The following is a 22,102-nucleotide window of genomic DNA, read 5'->3' on the forward strand; positions in this document are numbered from 1 at the left end:
CATGACACGAAAAGAGGAGGGGTGCATTTTCTGATATTTTCACAAGCTTCCTCCAGACACAGGGCATTTTACTTATTTTGAGCCATTTAAAAAAAAATTCCGTCACTCTATGTATTTAAAATGAAATGCGTGTGCCCCCTCCTCTGTCCTGTGGAATTTTCGATTTCTTTCCTGGGGTGGTTCCGCCCGCTGTGCGTTTCTCGGCTACCGCAAGTCGCGAAGCTCCAAAGAGTGCGCATGCGCAATTGACCTCGGAGGATACAACCGGGGTGCGGAGGTGTGTTGTGCATCTGTTGGGTGAGGAGCTCCACGGTTGTGGGTGCGCGATGCTGGGGTGAAGCCACTTGGCGGGTTTAGGACGGCAGCGACTCTCGACTCCCCCCCCCCCGCTGCTTTATCTGCTGCGGTTTCGATCTGCCCCCTGAACAATGGGATTCAGAGTATTAAGCTCCCACTATAACCAGAGTCAGGATTTTGTTGGGGTTAGTTAGGGGTCTCGGCACTTAAGGTGCCGCTAAGGTTGCCACTTGCCAGCCCGAGAGAGCTTTTAAACCAAGCTGTAGTTCAGGCAGATATTCAACAGGTGCAGCTTTCCTAAAGATGGAGCTGCAGTGATGAGCTGCACCTGTTGATTTTTTGTATAGCGGTGCATCTGCTAAAGTTGTGTGAGTGTGTGTAAGAGGCGGGTGGAAAATACTTGTATTCCCAGCTACGTGGTGATAGATTTCCACACTCTCCTTAGATGAATCCAGTAATGCTAGGCATGGCTTCAAAGGGTCTCTCACATATTTACATAAATATGAAAACCACCTTTTACAAGATTCAGTTTAAGATATTGTGCCTGATCACACTCATTGTGCAGCTAAACCTCCAAGTCTGACTTTGGTGAATAAGAAGCAATGACAACAGATTTCATTGTTTCAATATTAGTTCCAACATGGAGATAATTTTGAGGAATAGATTATGGCACTTTGCAGGCTTGTTGTTAAGGGCAGTGATGAGCAGAGAAAGGAATAGGATATGATAACCCTTTTTAATTTTTCAAGTATTCTGATCTTTTGCTACAACTGATATTTCCCAAACCATGCACACACAAAAGCAGATTGAATGACCTGACCTGATGATTTCAAATATGTGAAAGATGGTGATGGATTAGTCTAATTTTGGGTTTGCAGATAGTATTTGTTATTCTGTCACTTTCTGCTCTCTTAAATGGGATGTTTCCCCTCAGCCCAATAAAACTAAGTTAAAACTAAACAGATAAAACTAAACAGACAGATTAGTGCTAAGATCCACCAGACCTGTGGAGAGTGTGCAACCATTCTGCCTCCCCTATTCCCCTTGCAATTTTTTTATTTTTTTTGGTGATTGGAATAAAGGGAGGATTACATATGGATGACAACACTGTTTGTAATTCCTCCTAAAAATATGAGTGCATAAGGTATTATTATTATTTATTAAATTCATTACCCACCTTTCATAATTAGATCCCAGGACTGGTTACAACCATTTAAAATTCATTATTAAAAACAGTTAAAACAAATTACAATATGGAATAGGGTGGCAATTCCACACAAAATACTTAGTGTATTTAGTAGCCTAACATGAAGCCCAGAGTAGAAATGTTCTTTTAAAAAAAATATTACCAACCATTTTTCTTTAAAAAAGGTTAGGCTGGGGGAGCTGTAAATGTTTTAACTGTCTCCAGATCCACGCGAACTAGAAACTTGTTTCTGGAAAATGACAGTTATTGTTCTATTTTGATGACACTAAGTAGGCCAATCTGCTCTGACTCACAGCCTCTTAATGTTGTACACAGTGATGAGGTCATGAGGTAATGGTCTTTTGTTTGTTTTGCTTCCTTCTTATTTCAGGCAACCAGAACAATTCTAACAAGCTTTTAAGCGAGGAAGCCATGCCGCTCTTTGGAAACACATTCAGTCCAAAGAAAACCCCACCCAGGAAATCAGCCTCACTTTCCAATTTGCACATGGTAAGTTCTGGAACCTAAAACAGGTTTCTGGGACCTAATTCTCCCCTTTTTTAAAATAGAGTCCCAGGGTCCCCCAGCTACAGTCAGTCACAAAATAGTGCCTTGGAAACTAGAGAGGCAGAGCCAGTCACAGCCATATGCTGCGCACAGAATGTATCATAGACTGGAGTGTGCTGCCCATAGAAATCCATAAATACTACAGACCATGGGTTTTATACAGTCGTGCTCAGTGTAGATTTGAAATTAAGTTAGTCATTGCCATTCACTTCAAAAGGTCTGTTTTGAGCAGGACTGGCATAGGATACAACCCCATCAATTCTGACACAAAACTCTTAAGCAGCTACACAACAGGAACAACTACACAGGCAACTTATTAAGACCTCTAATTTACAAGCAAGGAGTACCAACACTTAGAATAGCTCATCCACTCCTAGAAAGAAAAAGGGTTATGTTTCAGATTCTTGCTCTGATTTTTTTGAGTGGAAGGTCTGAATCATAACTATTGCAATTGTCTTTTAAAAACAAATAAACCATGCATCTTTGTTACACAGTGTGTCTGTCCCCCGTACCACTGTTTTAGCAGGTAAAATCTTGGATTAACAAAACCAGGGATGGGGAATATTATTCAACCCAAGGGCCCCTGTGGGGAACCTTTTGAGGGCCACATGCCAGTTTTGGGCAAGATCAGAGTCAAAGTGGACAGAACAATGAATATGACTCTTATCTTTTGTATAGTTGAGTTGAGGAGAATGAAAACAAAACGTTGTGTCCATTTTCCTCCTACAGCTGGATAGATCAAGCCGGGAGATTGAGCTAGGCCTGGAGTATGGCACTCCTGTCATGACCCTTACTGGACAGAGTATGAGGTTTGAGAATGGCCAGTGGATAGCAGGTGAGAGAGAACACTAATCCTGTTGGCCATAATCCAAAGGCAATCCTTATCAGGTTCTCAGCGGCCTCATCCTGTCCCTCAGAAGATACAACCCTTGTAATAACCCCCAGCCATCCTGAGTCTGTACTCCCATTGTCCTGATTCAGCTTGCGAGAGGAGGCTTATCCCATATTTCTGGTAGTTTTTAAGGAGTTCATCTACATGTGCTGTGAAGTCTGAATCCTGGACCCTTTCAGATAGGTGTGTTTTCGGGATCTCTGAAGGGCTTTCCTCCTTACCCCCTTATTTGATGTACTCTGGCAAATAGTAGTAGTGTTGATGCTCGTTCTGGTTTCCGGCCTTGGGTCAGGAGTGGTATTTGTGTTGTAGTCTGGGTCTGACTAGGTGCAGATGCTAGCTTGAGTGGGTGCCTGTGCATGGTTCACCAATGGTCATTCATCTCACAAGGCTACTGACACTCTTCTTGGGGAGGACATTTAATAGGGTGTCTTAAAGGTACACCAAGATGTCAGCACATTGACCGTGTTGGATTTCATCTAGCTAATGCAGTTGCTTCTCAGAGCTGCCAGAGGCCATAGTTGTGTAGTTTTTGACACTTTTCTGTGAGTGCAAGGTGATTCTAGTACTGACCACTTTCTCTCTCCTAGAATCATTTGGGGACACTGGGGACCGCAGGGAGGCAAACCGCCTTCGGAAACGGATCCAGCAGCTGGAGGAAGAGAACAATCTCCTACAGCTGAAAATTGACATTTTGTTGGATATGGTGAGAATGAGGTGATTCACTCACCTCTGTGCATCAATATGTCTTTGATACCTGCATTAATTTCTCTACTTGATACAAAACCAGGGGAATGACAATGGTGACACAGTGAGTCAATGTCTCGTGCGATTCAAACCAGGCCCCAGAACACTTGATGATCTTATTGAGAACCACAGCTGTCAACTTTTCCCTTTTCTTGGGAGGAATCCTATTTGGAATAAGGAAATTTCTTTTTTAAAAAGGGAAACGTTGACAGCTTTGTTGAGAACCCTGGGTTCCTTTTATGAGAAGATAGGCAGTGGCAGCATGGCTGCCCAGAAAAGAGCTTTTCCAATATTATTCTATTGATTTCCCCCACAAAGCCCAGGTTCATAAGGAATATGAAATGCATTCCAGAGGACTAGTGCTGGCCATTCATTGTGAATGTGCCTCATAACAAGTCCCAGAATCATCTGCAATAGGCAGAAGTTAATGGAAGATGCTATGATGTAGAAGGAATTCCCTGTGGATTTGTAGTTTGAAATCCCCTGCTTTAGAGAGAAACAAACAAACGTACTTGTTTTTAAGGGTTACCAGCACTAAAACAACATGGGAAAACAAATGCCATTTCTTCCTTTTATTTGTAGCTCTCTGAGACGACTGCAGAGTCTCACCTCATGCAGAAAGAGATGGAGGAACTGAAAAATTATAGCCGAAAGAGGAAGTGAACTGGATGTGAGGGCCTCTAAGAGGTGGAAGAGGGAAGAGCAAGAGGATATGGTTAAAACCATCCACTGCAAGGAACTTAGGAAGCCACACCTGCCTTGGAAGACATTTGTTGTTGTGACCTTACGTTGCTGGATATCCAGCCAGGACTCCAAATGTGAAATACTACACGTTCTACAGTGCTGTCAGAAAGCAGCTATCCTACTTTTCTTCTTCCCTAATGGAGCTTCTATCCAAGTGCTCTTAACATATTTCCGCAATATACATTTAATTTAATCAGTAGCAGGTAGTGGTTTGTAGTTAATAAGCATCTCTTCCCACCCACCCAAGAAGGCAATCAAGATCATGGGGTGTGCGGAGAGCAAAAGGAAATGGGAGAAACTGCTTGCAACATATAGCTACATACTCTTGCTGTCTCTCTCTTAACATGTTTCAGAAATGCTTTTCAATTGACTGTTTCGTATCTTTGGGACGCATAATTCTCTGGAAAAGTAAGGTCCTGAACCTGAGCCAGTGAGCTGATACAGACACCACTGGGGATAGGCACATCCTGGGCCCTTACCCTTATAGTCCTGCAATATATGTTAGTGAGGGAAACCTATGATAATCGGAGATGGCAGTGAACAATTTGGGAAGTTACATGTTTCAGTCGGCTCACAGTCATTCTGAATAGCAGTGGCCTAAACTCTAAAGCTGACTGACACACCACGGGGGGGGGGGGGGGAGGGACCTTTTCAGCATAGTGGGCCAGATCCTTAGTTCACCCAAATGTCAATCATCTGATGTCACTGTGTTTTGAGGTGACCTATTTTTCCTTTGCAGAGCAGCTTGAGTTCACAGCCACAGTACAGTGATGTACCGGGAAGCATGAGACCTCTGTCCTATATGTTCTTTCATCTCTTCCTTTCCCACGCCAGCCCAGTGATGTGCTGTATTGCCTTATTAGTATGACAAAACTCCACATTGAACAACTGGTTCTCTTCCATTTTTATCCCTCTCCTTCATGATGTATCAGAGTTCTATAACACTCCATGAATTCTGTGTGCTTTCTGCCTTCTTCCTTATCTTGGTAAAAAACAATTCTTCAGGCAATTCTTTGTACAGCCACCAGTTCCATTCAGGCCACTGTAAGTTAAATGTTGAGTTAAATTGTTGTATAAATCTATTTTTATACTTTAAAAATAAAGTCATTACAGTGTTTCTATTGCTGCAGTGTTGACTTGTGTATTTGTTTTATTACATAGCCCATTACTCTACTCTGGGTGGTGTTTTAAGGGACATCGTCCTAGTTCAAAAGAAATCTGGCCCTCCTCAAGATTAACTCCCCAGAAAAGTATTAATCCTATATATATATATATATATATATATATATTAAAAAGCACCCTGAAAACATGGATGCTATATATATTTACATCCACACACACATTTACCTACCATATTATTTACCCCTTCGGAAGTGCAAAAGCCCCATTCTTCAGGATATACTCTCTTTAGAATAAATCTTCGTTTGCCTTCTGGAATTTTGAGTCCTGTGTGTGAATAAAAGGGCCTGCTTTGTTGGTGGGCGGACGGGAGCTCTTCAACTTAAAAAGCACCAGAGCCTCAGAGGTCAGAAAAACAAACATATCTGCCCAAGAAGACTGAGCTCAGTAGCCATGGGATCCTGAATGTCATTGGAAAAATGAAAGAGAGATGGAGTCGGACTGTCGGAAAGAGGGAAATCCCCTGCCGGATCTCTTTGCATCCTGTTGCAGAGGCGGCCATTGTGGTGGCCTCCAGATGTTGCTGGACTCAGCCCAGCCAACACTGGCCCATAGTCAGGGATGATGGGAGTTGCAGTGCATCAACATCTGCAGGGGGCCACCACATCTTACAATGTCCCTGCCTTATAATTTCCCGTCGGGGGGAGTGGGCTGGCTGACCAGCACCATAAGCAGAACCACTCTGGTCGTAAGGCGAGAATACGCTGCAACATCCCACAAATAAATCCAATTCAGCTCAGAGAAGAAAGAGCAGCCGTGTCTGCAGCTGGGGGCTGCCTTTGCGCGACGACAACGAGCGAGCCCTGCGTTGCCTTTTCAAACTCTTCCTCCCGGCCGCTGGGTGTCGCTGCACAGCGGCAGAGCCCAGCCCGCGCGCTTCCGCTCTCCATCTCCTTCCGCTTCCGGCGACGCTCGCTCTCTCCGCCGCCGGCCGCCTGCCTCGTCGTTGCCTGCCCTCCCCTCGTTGCAGTCATGGCCGCCGCGATGCCCCTTTCCCCGGAGGACGTGCTGCTGCCCAAGTCCGCGGCGGGCAAGGCCGAAGAGCTGGAGGAGGAGGTGGAGGACGACGACGACGAGGTAATGCCAGCCCCTGCTGCCGCGAAAGCGCGGAGCTTGGCCGGGCGGCCATGTGCGAGGTGACCCCTCTCTGGAGTCGGCCCTGCCTTGGGCCCAGGTGGGGAGCTCGAGTGAGCTGAAGCCCCGGCCAAGAGACGCTGGAGGAGGAGCAGCACGGGAAGCATCTCCTCTGTGTGTTTTCTGCAGGGGGCCTTGCACGAGCCGGGAGGGGGAGGGGCCTCGACGGAGGGGCGGTGCCTGCTGAGGTTTCTCCTTGCAGGAGTTGTTATTATTATTATTATTATTATTATTATTATTATTATTATTATTATTGGCATCTGGCTGGCGGCTGCTGAGAACGAAGCTCCGGACTAGATCGGCCTTTGCTCCCATGCAGCAGGGCTCTTTCAGTGTTAACGGGGTCCGGGTTTAGGGGGCAGGTCTTGTTTTGTGGGGCTCCCGCCCTCATCTCTCCTTTCCCCGTTTGCAGCTGGACGAGACGCTGGCAGAGAGGCTCTGGGGCTTGACAGAGATGTTCCCGGAAAGCGTCCGATCGGCGGCTGGAGCTACGTTCGGCGTGTCTCTTTCTGTAGCCCAGAAAATGTACAGGTGAGGAGGGGGAAATGGGAGGTGAGGACCCAAGCCCCTTGTTCCCTGGTCCTCAGATACCATGTGCAGGTTTGTGGGTGGTTAAGGTAGCCCTTCTCAGGGAAGTGGCTGGCTCCTTCAGCCACCAAGGGATGGAGAATTGTTAGGGAGTTGGTGGTGTTTTGCGTTTCTTAAGTTGGACAGACAGCCATAGAGAACGCTTAGACGCCTTAACTCAGAACTCTAGATGTGTGTGTGTTTTTAGTGTGAGGATAGAAATGACCCGTTGTAAGCTGTTTGGATAATGATGGTCAAGCAGTTGAGAATGTACCATGCATATTCAAGCTTTAATGAAGAAAAGGCTGATAAATGAATGCAAATTAAATATAAAAAACCCGTTGCCTGCAAGGAGCCATTGACATGGAATTGATCATAAATAATTGAGATCATTGTGATATCTGTAGTTGGGGAGAAAAGGGGTTCTATATTTACTTGTGAGAGTGAAGTTCTAGAGAACTATTTTGAGTATGCTCAGAAATATAGCACTCATAAGTTCAACTTAGTTCAACTAAGATGAGACCTTGTAAAGGGCTTGGGCCCTTTATTCCCTGAAATTGTAATTTTCCTTTTGTTCGCTCTTTAAACTCTTTTATTACACACACATACTCCATATAGACATGAATAATAAATGCAAGGCTGTACTACACCAATCAATTTGTCATCAAATATAAATATAAATTTCTCAGGTTGTGGACACAAAATAACCCTGTTAAATAGAATTTATATTCTCATTTTGTTCTTTTTTTTAATGTAGTCATGATCATTTTTCTTAATCATTCTGAAACAGAATACATACTAAGAAGTTTCCATTCAGAAGAAACCAAAATTATTGCTTCTAACAAAAGATTGTGAATCAGTGATTTGCTTGAAATATAATTATATTCTTTTAAGACCTCCAGTAAAATAATTTCCAGAAGAATATCCTTGTAAGTCTTTTGCAGCAAAAACAAAAAATCCTATGATTCTTTTAAAAATGACAAGCTTTTTATAGCCAAAACTTTCATGGATTAAAGTTCATTTTGTCAGATGTATGAAGTATTATCCTGAGATAGGTATATATGACGAACCACTGTTGGCTGCTAATGATTAAAATTAAAATGTTGCTCTTCCAGGTGTTTCAAATTTTGTGAGGGTTGGAAAGCATAGCTTTGGTCTCTTGTTTAATTTCTAAGCTTTCATGACACAGTATCCTAATGTTCCCACAAAGATCAATCCATCTATTTAACTCCCCTCCCCCCTAAAAACCATTATTAGTGAGTTGAGGAGGAAAGGTTTTTCTTTTGAACAGATATCCAGTTATGTCCACTCATGAACAAACTTCTGTGCGCAGAAGAGGATTTCCCCTTCCCATTGTAGTCTCTGCATGCTCAAGTTTGCTCTGGAGGGTTGGGGAGCTTTTCAGAACAGATTTGGGATCTAAAGTGTGCTGTGGATGACAGAAAGCTGCATCACATGAGTAGAAGGCTGTTTGTTTGATGTTGGATATCACTCAGGTTGCCTATGATCTTTAAGGAAACTTCATTATGGTATAAAACCAAACTTTATACACTATTTATGCATTTAGTTCCTTCCTTTGCTAATTCTTTGTGTTTGAATGGAATCTTGGTAGTTTTAAGGGAGAAATCCTGGAGGTATTTCAGATTGTGATGGATATTGATAGGGAGAGTATTTATATTTGGAAGCAAAAAATATGATTGTGATGAGACATGTTGTAAGGTTCACATACACTAATGTTGCCATAGGAAGGGGATTTAAGGCTGCAATCCCATAACCGTTTACCAGGGAGTATAAGTTTAGATAAGTGGAGCTTACCTTGGAGTATATATGAATAGGATTGTACTGAAACTGGAATAATAGTCTAATGCAATCTAACAGTGAGATCTTTAGGATAAGTCATTTCCGTTGTAGTGAAGTTGGAAACATTAGCTTATTACCTTCTCTCCCCTTCTCCCACCCCAAAAAAAGATTCTCCAGGGCAGCTTTGTGGATTGGGACCACTTCCTTCATGATCCTAGTTCTTCCTGTTGTTTTTGAAACTGAGAAACTGCAAATGGAGCAGCAACAGCAGATGCAACAGCGACAGGTGAGAACTGAATTACAGCATTTTTTGGCCTATTAAGTCTGTGATTCTCATCCTTTTCAGAATGTTCCTCCTTTTATCTGTGAATCTTCCTCCACCACGCAGTACATTTAATTCCTGAATCTTTGCATAATTACCTGTCTCAAAGCATCTAGTGGATCGGTTTCACTGTATTTGATTCCTTTCTTCATCTATATCTTTTTGTGCACGTTTGCTCATGTAGCATATACCTTTGCTATATGATGAAATAATAGCCCCCCTCATTTACTGCATGACCTCTTTCACTTTTTTTCTCCTGATGAATCACTTCCCGCAGTGTCTTTTACAGGCATTCCATCATCAGAACACTTTCCAGTCACCCCAGCTGCTGATGAAAGATGGGGTAGATTTCTGCAGTCTCTTCCTTTCTATGTTAATTCTAGCTTTTGTACTTCCCATAATTGCACCGAACCAGCTGAAAGAGTACAAAACACCACATTCCCAGATTTGGCTGGGGTATTGCCTATTTTGTGACTTCAGAAGCACGTTGGCAGATGGTTATGTCTGCTCACAGCAAAACTTCTGAGTGATGACATTTGACTGGCCTTATTAGTAACAATGTGTTCCTTTATTTACAAATAACACATGCCCTACTTTTCTTATTGGCATGAAATTATGACTGGTTAGTTTTCTTCCTTTACTATGGCTGCAAAAGTTACACTTTTTAAAGCTGCATATCACCCTTGATATAAGAGAACCTCTTTGGTCACCTGACCGGGGGGGGGGAATATTGAAATATTAGAATTGCAAAATACCTGACACTTCTCACACCGCCTGGATGCCCACCACTATTGTACCATGACAGACGTAACTAATACTGTGTTTTCAAGTACTTTACACTTCATTCACTTAGTTTTATCAGGGCAGTTTTTTGCACTTATATGAAAGTAGAAATCTATTACAGTGGTACCTCTGGTTGCGGAAACGATCCGTTCCAGGGTGCTGTTTGCACCCCGAAAAGTCTGCAACTAGAGCGCCTCTTCCGCACATGTGCACAGCGCGATCGAGCACTTCTGCGCATGTCCAAGCACAATCGCTTCTGCGCGTGCACGCACGGCGAAACCCGGAAGTATACACTTCCGGGTTTGCAAGCTGAAAAGAGGCAACATGAACGTAACGCAACACGAGGTATGACTGTATTGTAATGCAGCCTTGTATTTAAGTACTGGAATTCCACACCAGCAACAGCATGGTTTTAAGAAGAGACTGTTAATATTCCAGAATGGTAGGAAATGCTGTGTTCCCTTTTTAAAAAAGTTTTACAAAAGATCTGGAGGGTTATTCATCCTTCCTCGAGTAGGCTGCTAAGTAGTTAAAATGCTGCTCTTGCTTTTCAAGCATTTGTAAACTTTTTCACATTTCTTAACAGATTTTATTAGGACCAAACACAGGATTGTCTGGAGGGATGCCAGGTGCTCTGCCGTCTCTTCCTGGAAAGATTTAATGAAGCTACACTGGACCCATATCGAGGAATGAAATATTGAAATCATTTGTTTGAACTGTTTGATTAGGCCAGCGTTTTTTTCTCATAACCTTGGGATATTAACTATTCTTAATGAAGGCAGAACCCCTATCTGGATCTCCTGCAATCTTTAGGCAGTCATGACTTTTCCATCCATTCAAGCAACATTATAGGTAACTATGGAGACTTTGGAAGCTTCTGTTTTGGTAGCCTTACCTCCAGGAAACCACCTCAGGACATGTCATATTTGGTCAACTTTAACCTGTAATTGTCAGTGTAAATAGCCCTGCGTTCTTCTCCAACTGTATTTCAGAGCAGTAACAGCAAGAAATGGAGTAAATATGCCAGAATGTGCAGCATATAGAAGAACCTAGAATGCACTTGACTCTATGCAGTGAGCTCTTACTTGAAGAAAGATATTTGCCCTACAATGTTACATATTTGAAAAATAAGGGAAGCAGGAAAAGTCATTTTTGCCAAGTCTTATCTGTGCTGAATCTATTAGTATCAAAGTTAGCTAGAGCACTTTTGTATTAAAGTTTCAGTGCAAACATGGAAGTATTTTCTTTATTATCTCAGGCTTTACATACATTATGCTTGCTAACAGCAGGATACTAAAACTTACCAATTGCGTGTCAACCCATAGCTTTACATGCTTGTGTTCGGTAGTAATGGCAGGGAGGGACCCTCTCTTAACTCCCATGGAGAGTAGCTGGGCAATAAGTTCTTCTTAGGCTATACAGCTTCATACCAACATGTTTATTTTTTTCCTTTATATACATTATTACAATACAATTCAGTTCAACACACAGAAGTGACAGGACACAGGAAGGCTTTTTCATTTTTAATATTTGGTTAAACAAAATACATCTCTGTAAACAAACCCAAGACAAGGCTATAACAAAACCAAACAAGCAGGAAAACAATTAAGGGCTTCTTCATTCCCAAGCAATGGGAATGGGCTGATTCCTTTCCTCTGCTGCCATAACTCTGGTCCAGAGGGGTGGGTGATCACATGTTCCCTTTTCCTGAGCTGCTGAATCACACCACTTTTTCCCTAAGGACAGAACAATGACATAAATACACACAGACGGAAAGAAACAGCTGTATGCTTTAAAAGATATTTGCATATTGTGCACTGGTCCATTGGCTTCCATGCAAACGGGGTCTCTCCAAAGTGCTATTATTTAGCCAGCAGACAAAATAATGTCTTTGAGATTTTTTTGGGGGGGGGGGGAATGGCTTCAAGTCAGAAGCAGAACTGCAAGCCTGATGTTCTGCTTGTGAAGTGTGTGCATGTGTGTACAAATTCTGCTAGCTGGCTTTGGTTATTGGAATGTGTAGTCCAGAAGAAAGGGGAGGGCTTTTGTAAAAATAGAAGTTATTAGGCTAGGACTGTAATACATGCAGAGAATAGCCAACACAAGTTCCCAGTATATTGCCTGCAAGGTGTCCAGAGGTCAATAAACAAGATGTTGATACTGCATTCAACTGTGAAGGGCTTGGAATGCTGGCTTAGAAAGCATGTATCTTGCTCATGCTTAGAATGGACAGATCAAATTCCAAGGATGTAAAGGGTTTCAGCCCTCCTTAACCATTACATTTTCCTATAGAATGAAACTAAAAAAGTGGGTTCTACTTCCACTGTTCCAGTACTACTGAAAATGAAGCTGGCAAAAAGCATTAATAATGAAAAATGCAACAATAGAATAAACGGGGTTCAAGGAGAAGTCAATCGAGTGAAAGGCCACCTTCTCCATTTCACCTACTAACTAGCACAAAGAAGTGATGTGAAACACCTGAATCAGATCAGAAGGAAAACTATTTCAGTCTCCTGCCAGGGTCTTTAGCTTGTTCACTTAGTTGGTGAGGAGAGAAGAGTTAAATTCAGGAGGGTCACCTGCCAATCAGTGGAAGAATGTGGCTCAGCCTACCTGTTGTAAACAGTCTTCCCTCATCCCCAGCAAACTTGCTTAAACATTCTCAACCCCAACAACTGACAGTTGCTATAGAAGAGCAACAGAAATCTAGCCCTTTGATCTTGTTTCCCATAATTCCACTTGGAAATCAACATTTGCTCCATTTCCAGCTTCCTACCTTGCTGAAACTTGGCTACTCTTCCCTTTTGTTTCATGATTTCATCCTCAAACAGCCTGTAGTTTTATTCCCTGCTCAGTGAATATTTCCCTGAATTACAGGACAGATAAGAAAAATAAACACAGGCTACATGTGGACCACCTAACAAAAATACTTGAGGCTTTTAAATAAGCATCAATTTAGCTACCACTTTTCCAAACTATTCAGTCTTTCATTTTCAGACCACACGTAAAAAGAGCATGAGACAGGAAAACTCCTGTAAGGAGTTCCATTATTATGGTCCCATTTTGTCTACATCTCCCCTAACTCTTGGCACAATTACTATTACAAAAGGGGAATCCACAAGCACCATACCTTTGCTAAGAGTATCTAGAGTTTCCTGAGAGACCCAAATGGTTTGCAAATTTCTTCAACATAAAGTTTGGTGTTGGAGACAAAGGACACACATAATGAAGAGTATGGAGGCAGGAAAAGCCCAAAACTCCTGTAGGGAGTTCCACAATGAGGGTTGGAGGGAAGCAGGATTGGCTTTGGGGGGTAGAATATGCCTGGCCCAAGCCCTACCCTGAAGGAGACACATACTAGCCAAACAGGAGCTATAGGAACTCCTGGAGACAGTTGTGTGTAACCCAGTATGAAGTCCTAAGACTGGGGTGGGGTGGGGGGGAGCAGGAAATTAAAGGGGAGAATTTCAACACCCATTTCTAAATGAAAGTATGCATTATAATTAAAGAGCACAGATCTGGTTCTGTTACGTCCACCTCCTTCTCTTCTCCTACTACATGTCCAGCTTCTGTTCTTCATGTTGGCTCCGACAATACCTTGTGGTTGCCTTATGGCCTCATAATGGGGGGGGGGGGGGAATGCCAAAGTTCCAGGGAAGAGGAGAAGAGTGCTCATTATCCACATCACAGGACATTAGAAACTGGTGGAGGGAGAAGGACCAGTACTGTAGTGCGAGGACAGGGTAGTTGCAGGTCATGCATCCGCTTTCCAACTCTGATGTGCTTCCACCTCTTCAGGCACCACTAGAAGTAGTTCACAGTTCTTGCCTCGCAGCTGGTGTCTCAAAAACTTCCTGTGGCAGTTAAAGGTGGGTAGGGGGAAAAAAAACACGGTTCAAATGCAATCTTTTTGTTGAGTGTAATTTTTGGTATGCACCTGCATTCTGACATTTGAATAGCTATAAGAGCTTGCAGGTCAGTTATGATTTGATCTTATTGGTATTCTTCAGCTGGAACTGCAGAGGTCTTAGAACTTTTGGGAAAAAAATCTTACTGTTCAAAAGACAGTAACACCCTTTAACAAACTTTGTTTTAAAAGTCTATGAAGAAAATGGAAGGTGAGCCTTGAGCCTTACTATGAATTAAATATTAAATAAACTAAAAAGAGAAAAAACGAGTGTGTGTGTGTATGGTTCTGGTTGCACCTGCCAGTTGAATGCAGCCCCCAACAACATTCCACCAGGGTAATGTTGCCCTTGCCCTGAAAATGGGTTCCTATTACTAAATAACGTCAAATGCCTACTTTTGAATCTGCGCTAATTCTGTTGCAAAAAAGTGAAGGATAAGGAGAAAGTCTAGGCTTTTGTTTTCATTCTTCACCATTGTTGGTACACTTTACTCCTTTCATCTCTGGGAGATTAAAACCAATCTACACTGTACGGATTATGCACTTCAATTTACAATATGTTCAGAGGATGGGCACCTAGGTTATACTGGCTAGGATGGAAGAAAACCTACCTGAGCTCACTTTCACCTCCAATGGATTCAGGCACCTTGAGTTTAGAATCAAGGTTATAGTAGATACCTCCTACTTCCCGGACACAAATCCAATGTTGCCGTTTAAGAGGAAGTTTCAATGGACCCCAGCAGAGGCTTGATGGCAGATTCATAATGAAGCCCATCACATTGGAGAGGGCAATTACACTGACATCCCTGAACAGAGAATAATAGAAGAAAGAAACTGTTAGGCTCTTACAGTTATTTATAAACCCAACTAGGAAGAAGTCAGTTCCAATGATGGCAAGTCTCTCTTGACAGTCTGGTTCTCTTTACCTGCGCTTATCCCACCAAACTGCTTCATAACCTTTGGTCTGAAGAGCTGCCATGATGACGTTCACATCATAGTTCCCGTTTCCCAGCATGCTTTTCTTGTGGGGTGTCACCATGGTGTTGGGAGACAACCTGAACATGAAAACACATTGTAGAAACATGAAGATAGCATTGGTCCCAAGCGGATGATGAAGCAAGGCTGACCATTTGGGGAAAGATGGACAAAAAGGTTAATAAATTAAGTCCACTACTCTGTGCATTTGTAGGAAGAGATAGGTGCTGGGATGGACAGGGAGTGGGGAAGTGCCTTAAGTGTTCTCAAAGTAAACCTATTGTTTTTCTGTCACTGGATTTATATCCCTCAAAAAAGAAAATGAAAGTCATTGCTAACATATAGAAGATTACAATGAACCATTATAGAACTTACAATAAAAGACAGCAAAGTTTCAAAGAGTGGCAAGAATAAACTTTCACAACACTAAACATGACTGGGCCCTGATAGAGTCTTCAACCAAAACAGAAGAATTACAGTACAATGATTTCTACACTTTTGAAAAACTGGTAAAATTCTTGATTTCACAGTGGCAGATACCTCTCTGTGTTGAAAGAGCATGACACTCCTGTAAGTAAGATCAACTATTGTCTGAACAAAGCCAAGTAGGTCATGCTGGTTTCAATCACATGAACAAGCTATATGTGGTATTCCAACAAGCTCAATCTGTAATTATGACTGGCATCTGGAAATGAGCAATCCTCAGACATTTACCATGAAATGATCTCTCCACAGCCAAATGACATTTGTTCATCCATAATTGCTCTGGAGGAACGAAGGGCACCTTGTCCTTTCCCCTAAAGGTTAACAACAGACAGTGCCACTTTTTAAATAGGCAAGGAAGATCTGCTTTGATCCATTTCACATGCTCATGGTAACCAATACAACAGTCTATGATCTAAGACAGTAAAGAAAGCAGGCAAAGGTGTATTTAACAAATTAGGACTGCATAGGGCCACTTTGCTCTGGGGTGTAATAGGCAAGTTTTGTGGGTTCGTTAAGTACAGCCATAATCCTTCAACAATTACATTTGTAAAGACCTAAGCCACGGAATCCTTCGTCAGGAACCTAGATGTTAAGAACTTTTCTAAATGTTCCTGAACATTTACACAAACTTCACTTTTCAGTTCCAATAAGTTCAAGATAGAAACTCAAGGGAATCCACTTAAATGTACCGTGTCTTAAATTAAGCCTCCCAAGAGTCTCAAGGAATATGGAGAACTCCCAGAAGAACAAGAAAACACTACATAAACAACACAGGAACTATTGCCTTGACTATATTACCTATTTTAATTTTCAACAAAAACTTCAGACTACCAGCTTTAAAATATATGCATTATCCTAGGCATTTTTACTCAAAAGAGTAAGCCCCTCTGTTATATTTACTCATTATTAAGGGTGCACAAGACTATCCATAAAGAGAGATTGGGAGAATTCCAGTTTGCAAATGGCTGAGTAGCACATTTCTCAAAATATTTGTAGTAAATAAAGGTTCAAGCATACACGCAAGGACTACCACCTATTTTTTCAGTTCCAAGCACTGTTTTCAAGCTAGTTACTAACACACATGATACAGTAATGGGACCATATCAGCTACTGTTTAGTTGGATAACAAAAAGAGGAAGCATGGAGAGCCTGATGTGTAAATCAAAGGAGCAGAAGCAACTTGGGTAGTTGAATGGTATGGTGCATGGAAGAGTTAAGAGAAGGAGGACTTGCAGAAGACACTGGTTCCCAGAGAGCAGACAGAGAGATATGATGAAAGACTGGCAGATGTAGCCTGAGGGATGATGGTCCACCATACCCAGGACAGCAAGAATTGTATTTAACATCCGGAAATAAGTGTTCTCATGAGATCCCCTGGCTACATTTTGCCTGTGTGTCTTCTTTTTAATTACACATTAAAAAACCTATGCAAAGCGCAGCTCTAAGAGGATTTTGTTTCTGCTTCAAAAGCTGGTACAGAGAGGCAGAACCCTGGACAAAAAGGCAAACTGTATTGGTGGTCTTCTTAGTAAAATGTGTGGTGACTGATGAAACAAGAAACCATTCAGAATCAGTGTTAAAATTCTGGAAACTCTTCTTTTCCTCACCCAACTCATGAAGTGTTTCTGAAGCACTAAATACAACTATAGAAGTGAATGCATGTACAGAAAACAAAACACCCCCCCCCTTAACATAATGCTGGCAAACCAAGTTCTTCTTACCTTTGAAAAATCTCCTGTAATGTGTCTCGGGTAAAGGCATTGCCGTCCTGGAAGACATTATTGAGGGCATGGAGAGCACATAACTCCCTGCGCTGTTTTTCATGATAAATACGCACTGGCATCGGCTGTGGTGTTTCAGATGATTCCGATTTTATTTTGTCACCTTTCCATGGCACACAACTCATTTTTTTTGTAGTGTAGGACGTGAAGATAGGAGATGACAAAGTTTATGAAGTTTCTCCCCACCACACAAAAAGCAGAGCAAGCAGCCTTTCGTTTCTAGACAACTCCAGCCCACACAAGTGGAACACCTGCTGTTACTTTAATAGTTGTCTTCACTGGATGGCTGCAGAAATAACTTAAAGATTTTAATCATTTTTCTCCCACCCTCCCACCTCCTTTAGCCTGCAAGGAACCTTCCTTAGTATATTTGCATCTTTTTCTCGGCCTCCCCTTGAAAAATGTTTTATATGGCCTTAACATCAGAGTGTCAGATAGAATGTATCACATCGCTCTTTTTCCTCCATTTCCTTTGGTCAATGATGCGTCCAAGACAAAGATCCACAGCCTAACTCTTAAAATATGCTCAATCTAACAACAATAACAAAAAAGGGATGGGGGAAGACAAATATCATGTAATTAAGCAAGGCCAAGTTGGTGCTGTCCAGAAGGAATACAGGGCCCCAAGAGAGGCATCAACTGCATTTTTGCAATCTTGTCAGAGAGGCTGCATCCCCAAAACACAGATGCAGAGAGACAGGGAAACAGACTGTTTCTTCCAGGTGGGGGGTGGGGGTCCTCCAACTTTGCCAGGTACAAAATTCCTTGCCCAAGGCTTCTTGTGTTCCTGATGGGAGAAGAGAAGAGATCCAATGAAGCACAGAATTATCAGTGCCCGGTTACCGACTTTTTAAAACAGCACCCCAGAAAAGGATTTCCAGAACTGCTCTGCATAAACAAAACAAAAAAGCCACGAAGGTGCAAGGAAGGCCTGCCTTATGAGATCCGGGGTTCCCCCACATCCGGAAAGAAGGGTTTTCCTTTGCCTCACACGCACCCCCCAGCCCTCCTTGTCGTCTCGGAGGGTGCCAATATCCCGCCGTTAAGTGCGGGCAGGAGAAGCGCGTGCAGGAACTGCGGGGGGTGGGGAAGAGTAGGGAACGGGAGTTTGTGCTTGCAATCACAGCAATTCTGGCCTGTCCTGGGGAACCGCAGTCATGCAGTCAGCAGGCCCCTGTGCCCGCTCGGGGGGGGGGGCAGCTCCTTCTCTGGACTGTGGGGCGCGGAGAGAGGGGGGAAGCGTTGAACTCGCCAACTCGGGAGAAGGGGGAACCGGAGAGTCTTTTGAAGGGGGGGCAGGAAGAAGAAGAAGGAGAGACTGTCCAGGGGTGACGTGTGGGAGAAAAGAGCTCTACTCAGGTGGGGGGGCAACCTCGCATTCTTGTTTTTTGGGGGGGGTGGGGGGGACACAGAACGCGTCTCTCCCTTCGCGACCCCTCGCCCCGTCCCCCCGTCACGCTGCTACTCACCCGTTAGCGGCCCCAACCTGCTGAAGCCCAACAACCACCCATGAGCCAGCGCATGCGCAACCATAACAGAGCCCTTCCCCGTCGCGCGCGCGTGTGTGTGAGCGCGCTGAGCCCGCCCCCGGCGCGGGCCAATGGGGCAGGGTTCCACGTGACGTCAGAGAAGGCGGCCCTCGCGCTCTTTCCCTCCTCCCTTTCAGACGGCGCCGGAGACGTTTGCCTTTGCAATCTCTTCTGAAATCTAAACCCTCGGCTGTGCGTGCGGCTTGAGCTGTGCCTTATTATAGGCAGTGCGGAGTTGTGTGGCTCAGGGTTGGGCATGACGAGCCAGGAGGAGGACCGCGTGTTCACAATTCCTCCTCATGCGTATGAATCCCGGCGCGGACGGAATTCTCTGCCAGGCGTCATCTGAGCCCCGACCCACTTCACAGGGGTGTTGTTAAGGACATAAAAGGCGGGTGTAGGCATTCCTAAGCCGCGTGGCGGGTGAGATAAAAATATAATTAACGATATGCATGCCTTTGAGTCAGAGAGTCATGGTTTTAAATCACCGCGCCTTACCCGCTCCGTTTGGGTGCCTGACATTTCAATCGGTGCATACATCGTATACTGAATAGTTCATAAACAGGGCTGTTCTTAAACCGAGGTACCACTGTATTTCAGGCAGCTTGCATGCATGACAGCCGCTGCCCGTTTGTGCTGGAGCAGCAAAGATCCTCCCCTACCCGACTGCAGTGATTCCCAAAATATTTTTTCCCCCCGCCCCCCACAACGCAGGACCACAGTTTGGGAGCCTTTGCGCTGCTGAATGTACCTTTTCTCAGGGATGAAGCTGAAGTAGCCTTGATTTTTTTGATAAGCTAGAGTTATTTATTCAGTGTGTTGATGCGATTGTGCAGTATTTCAAATTAGAACTGGGGGCCAGTAACCAATGTTAGCCTCCTGCCTCTTGGTGCAGCCCCACCCCACATAATTGATCACACGACACGGTGCATGTACACTATTTGAATGACAATGCCCATCAACTGGGGGGGGCGACCCCCTCAAATATTTTATTGGGAGGCTGAAGACCCCAAGGGCCCCTAGGAGTTGGCTCCGATGGCTAGGACTGATTAGCATGTTAGTCCAACATCACATGGGGGACGCCCAGTTGGGGAAGACCAACATACTTCCTCAACTATATGGGCTGTCTTTAAGATTTAAGGACCATAAAGAAGGCAAGCTTATATAGGTTAGGTTACATATGCTGAATTTATGTATCACTATCTACTAAAATAAATGTGCCAAAATGATTTACAGCTAAATACTGTAAAAAAAAACACACACACATTAATAAAGCAACAGAAATATATCAAAAACAGATTTAGTAATAATATGTTGCCCAAATGCCCATGAAAATAAATACATATTTGCCTGGTGCTAAAATGACATGGTTGGCACCCTGTGGACAGCATTCTATGAATGAGGTGACTATAAATGGTTTTTCTCTCTTTGCCACCCTCCTTAACCCTCAGAGGGGGCACACAAAGGAGGACTGCAGATAACCATCTTGGGTTCGGGACAGATTCATATGAAGACAGTCTTTTAGGTAAAGATATTTTCAAGGTCAAAGCAGCACTTTGAACTGGGTACAGAAACAAACTGGCAGCCAATTTGTACTGGCCAGGTCCCATGCTTTGTATTCACGCCTTCTTGTTCCAGTTAACAATTTAATAGCTACATTCTGTATTAGCTGTAGTTTCCAAACAGTCTTCAAAGTTTAAACTGGAGGTTACTAGAAAATAGACAAGCAAGGTCAGGCTATCCCTATCCAGACAGGGTTGTACCTGGGCTACCAGCCAAAGCTGGTAGAAGGCACTCTGTGCCATACTGAGGCTCCTTGTGCCAAATGACTGGATTGAATCCAAGTGTACCCAACAGCACACTTGTTTCTTCAAGCGACACATCAAGGGAAGTGTAACCTCATTCAGAGAGACGAACCACCCAGTAACGGGGTCACAGTGTTACGCTGACTGAGCTCCAGTTTGATGGCTCTCACCCAGTCCATTACGAAAACCAGGCACTGATCCAGCACATCCACCTCACACCTGCTTTAGCTGTAACAAAGAATTCAAGTTGCATGTTGTCAACATATTGATGGCAGCACAGTCTGAGACTCCAGATCATTCCACTATAATGTTAAACAGCATATAAAACGACAGGGCTATCTGTTGCCTGGCCAATATCTTTCCACTTCCATCTGTCAGTCACATCTGTCCTTACCAATTCAAAATGGGAACAAATTCAACAGCTAACATAGGCAATTCAATCATCATTTCACAGGATAACTCATCAACCAAATTAATATTATACAAGAGACAGAGTATAGGTAGGCTAAAAGCTAATAAATTCAGCCATTCCAAATGTCATGAAAATCCAAGTCTTCATCAATACTTTTAATATTTTCTGAGTTTTTTTTCACCCATGGAAATAAGTGGCCCTCAGCTCCCTATAGCTTTATATTGTGTGTACTGTATAAATGAATGGGGATTTCCTCTAGTCTCTCACACTGAGATTTAAAAGTCTGGGTTGGGTCAATCCTTAGACAATGCTTATTACACAAGTCTGAAACACAATAATTCTCAACTGTTGTAATCTTATGCAACTGATCAGTCACCACTTTGACCTGTGATTTATTGTATTTCCTCATGTCATCAGTGAGAAGAAAAACCCTAGTGTTCACAATATCACTAATTTTACCTTGCTCTTTTTATTAAGAACTGGCCACTAATTGTCAGATTTCGACAACGCCCATACTGACTGAATTGAATTTCATTATTGAGTGCTGAATAGTACAGTAACACACAGCTCTCTTGCAGTGCTTGAGATATTGTGACTCCATGCTACAAAGATACAGCATTTCCCTCTCTTCCTTATGTATTCCAGATATATACATGTCTACATAGTATGTGCATTTTTTTAGTGGAAGAATTTTGTATTTTGAGAATATAGGTGATTCTTCCACCTTGCTTATTGGCACATCCTACAGACCCAGGAAAGCTTATGCTACAAAACATGTTAATCTTTAAAATGCCAAAAAGCTTTCTTACTTTTCCTAAAGGCGCAGGCTAGATGGAACACAAATATAAAATATTTGTCCATCTAAAGAAACTTAAAATAACTAGATAAAAAAACCCTCAAAAGAAATTTAGGCTTTGAGTGCTTGTACAGGTCAGCCTTCTAAGATGTGTGTTAAGAAAGGCACACATTTTTTCTACAAATGTCATGTA

The 22,102-nt window shown here is 43.0% G+C and overlaps 3 protein-coding genes across 14 annotated transcripts; 2 read left to right on the top strand and 1 right to left on the bottom strand.

The window, feature by feature from the left end:
- Positions 1-39: 39 nt before the first annotated feature.
- CBY1 (chibby 1, beta catenin antagonist) lies at positions 40-5,556 on the top strand. 5 transcript variants are annotated; one of them, XM_080971150.1, is made up of 5 exons: positions 40-297; positions 1,875-1,993; positions 2,780-2,885; positions 3,533-3,659; positions 4,272-5,556. In XM_080971150.1, the coding sequence occupies exons 1-5, from the start codon at positions 126-128 to the stop codon at positions 4,324-4,326; spliced, it is 579 nt and encodes a 192-aa protein (XP_080827276.1). In that variant the 5' UTR covers positions 40-125; the 3' UTR covers positions 4,327-5,556. The 5 variants fall into 5 exon arrangements, with proteins under 5 accessions (XP_080827276.1, XP_080827275.1, XP_080827277.1 ...); XM_080971149.1 differs by having other exon boundaries at positions 42-297; positions 3,533-3,648; XM_080971151.1 differs by having other exon boundaries at positions 138-277; positions 3,533-3,648.
- Positions 5,557-6,528: 972 nt separating this feature from the next.
- TOMM22 (translocase of outer mitochondrial membrane 22) lies at positions 6,529-11,455 on the top strand. The gene is made up of 4 exons (XM_080971416.1): positions 6,529-6,689; positions 7,159-7,277; positions 9,282-9,399; positions 10,805-11,455. The coding sequence occupies exons 1-4, from the start codon at positions 6,585-6,587 to the stop codon at positions 10,877-10,879; spliced, it is 417 nt and encodes a 138-aa protein (XP_080827542.1). The 5' UTR covers positions 6,529-6,584; the 3' UTR covers positions 10,880-11,455.
- Positions 11,456-11,728: 273 nt separating this feature from the next.
- JOSD1 (Josephin domain containing 1) lies at positions 11,729-18,968 on the bottom strand. 8 transcript variants are annotated; one of them, XR_013976947.1, is made up of 7 exons: positions 18,837-18,968; positions 17,308-18,154; positions 15,052-15,180; positions 14,737-14,931; positions 13,945-14,072; positions 12,995-13,084; positions 11,729-11,954 (listed from the first exon to the last, which is right to left on the bottom strand). XR_013976947.1 is itself a non-coding variant. In XM_080971414.1 (6 exons), the coding sequence occupies exons 2-5, from the start codon at positions 17,490-17,492 to the stop codon at positions 13,973-13,975; spliced, it is 609 nt and encodes a 202-aa protein (XP_080827540.1). In that variant the 5' UTR covers positions 17,493-18,154; positions 18,837-18,968; the 3' UTR covers positions 11,729-13,084; positions 13,945-13,972. The 8 variants fall into 8 exon arrangements, 2 of the variants coding, with proteins under 2 accessions (XP_080827540.1, XP_080827539.1); XR_013976948.1 differs by having other exon boundaries at positions 13,816-14,072; XR_013976950.1 differs by having other exon boundaries at positions 13,349-14,072.
- Between the last annotated feature and the right edge of the window lie 3,134 nt (positions 18,969-22,102).

This window comes from Podarcis pityusensis, assembly GCF_964106645.2.
Source record: "Podarcis pityusensis genome assembly, chromosome: 10".
Taxonomy (NCBI): domain Eukaryota; kingdom Metazoa; phylum Chordata; class Lepidosauria; order Squamata; family Lacertidae; genus Podarcis; species Podarcis pityusensis.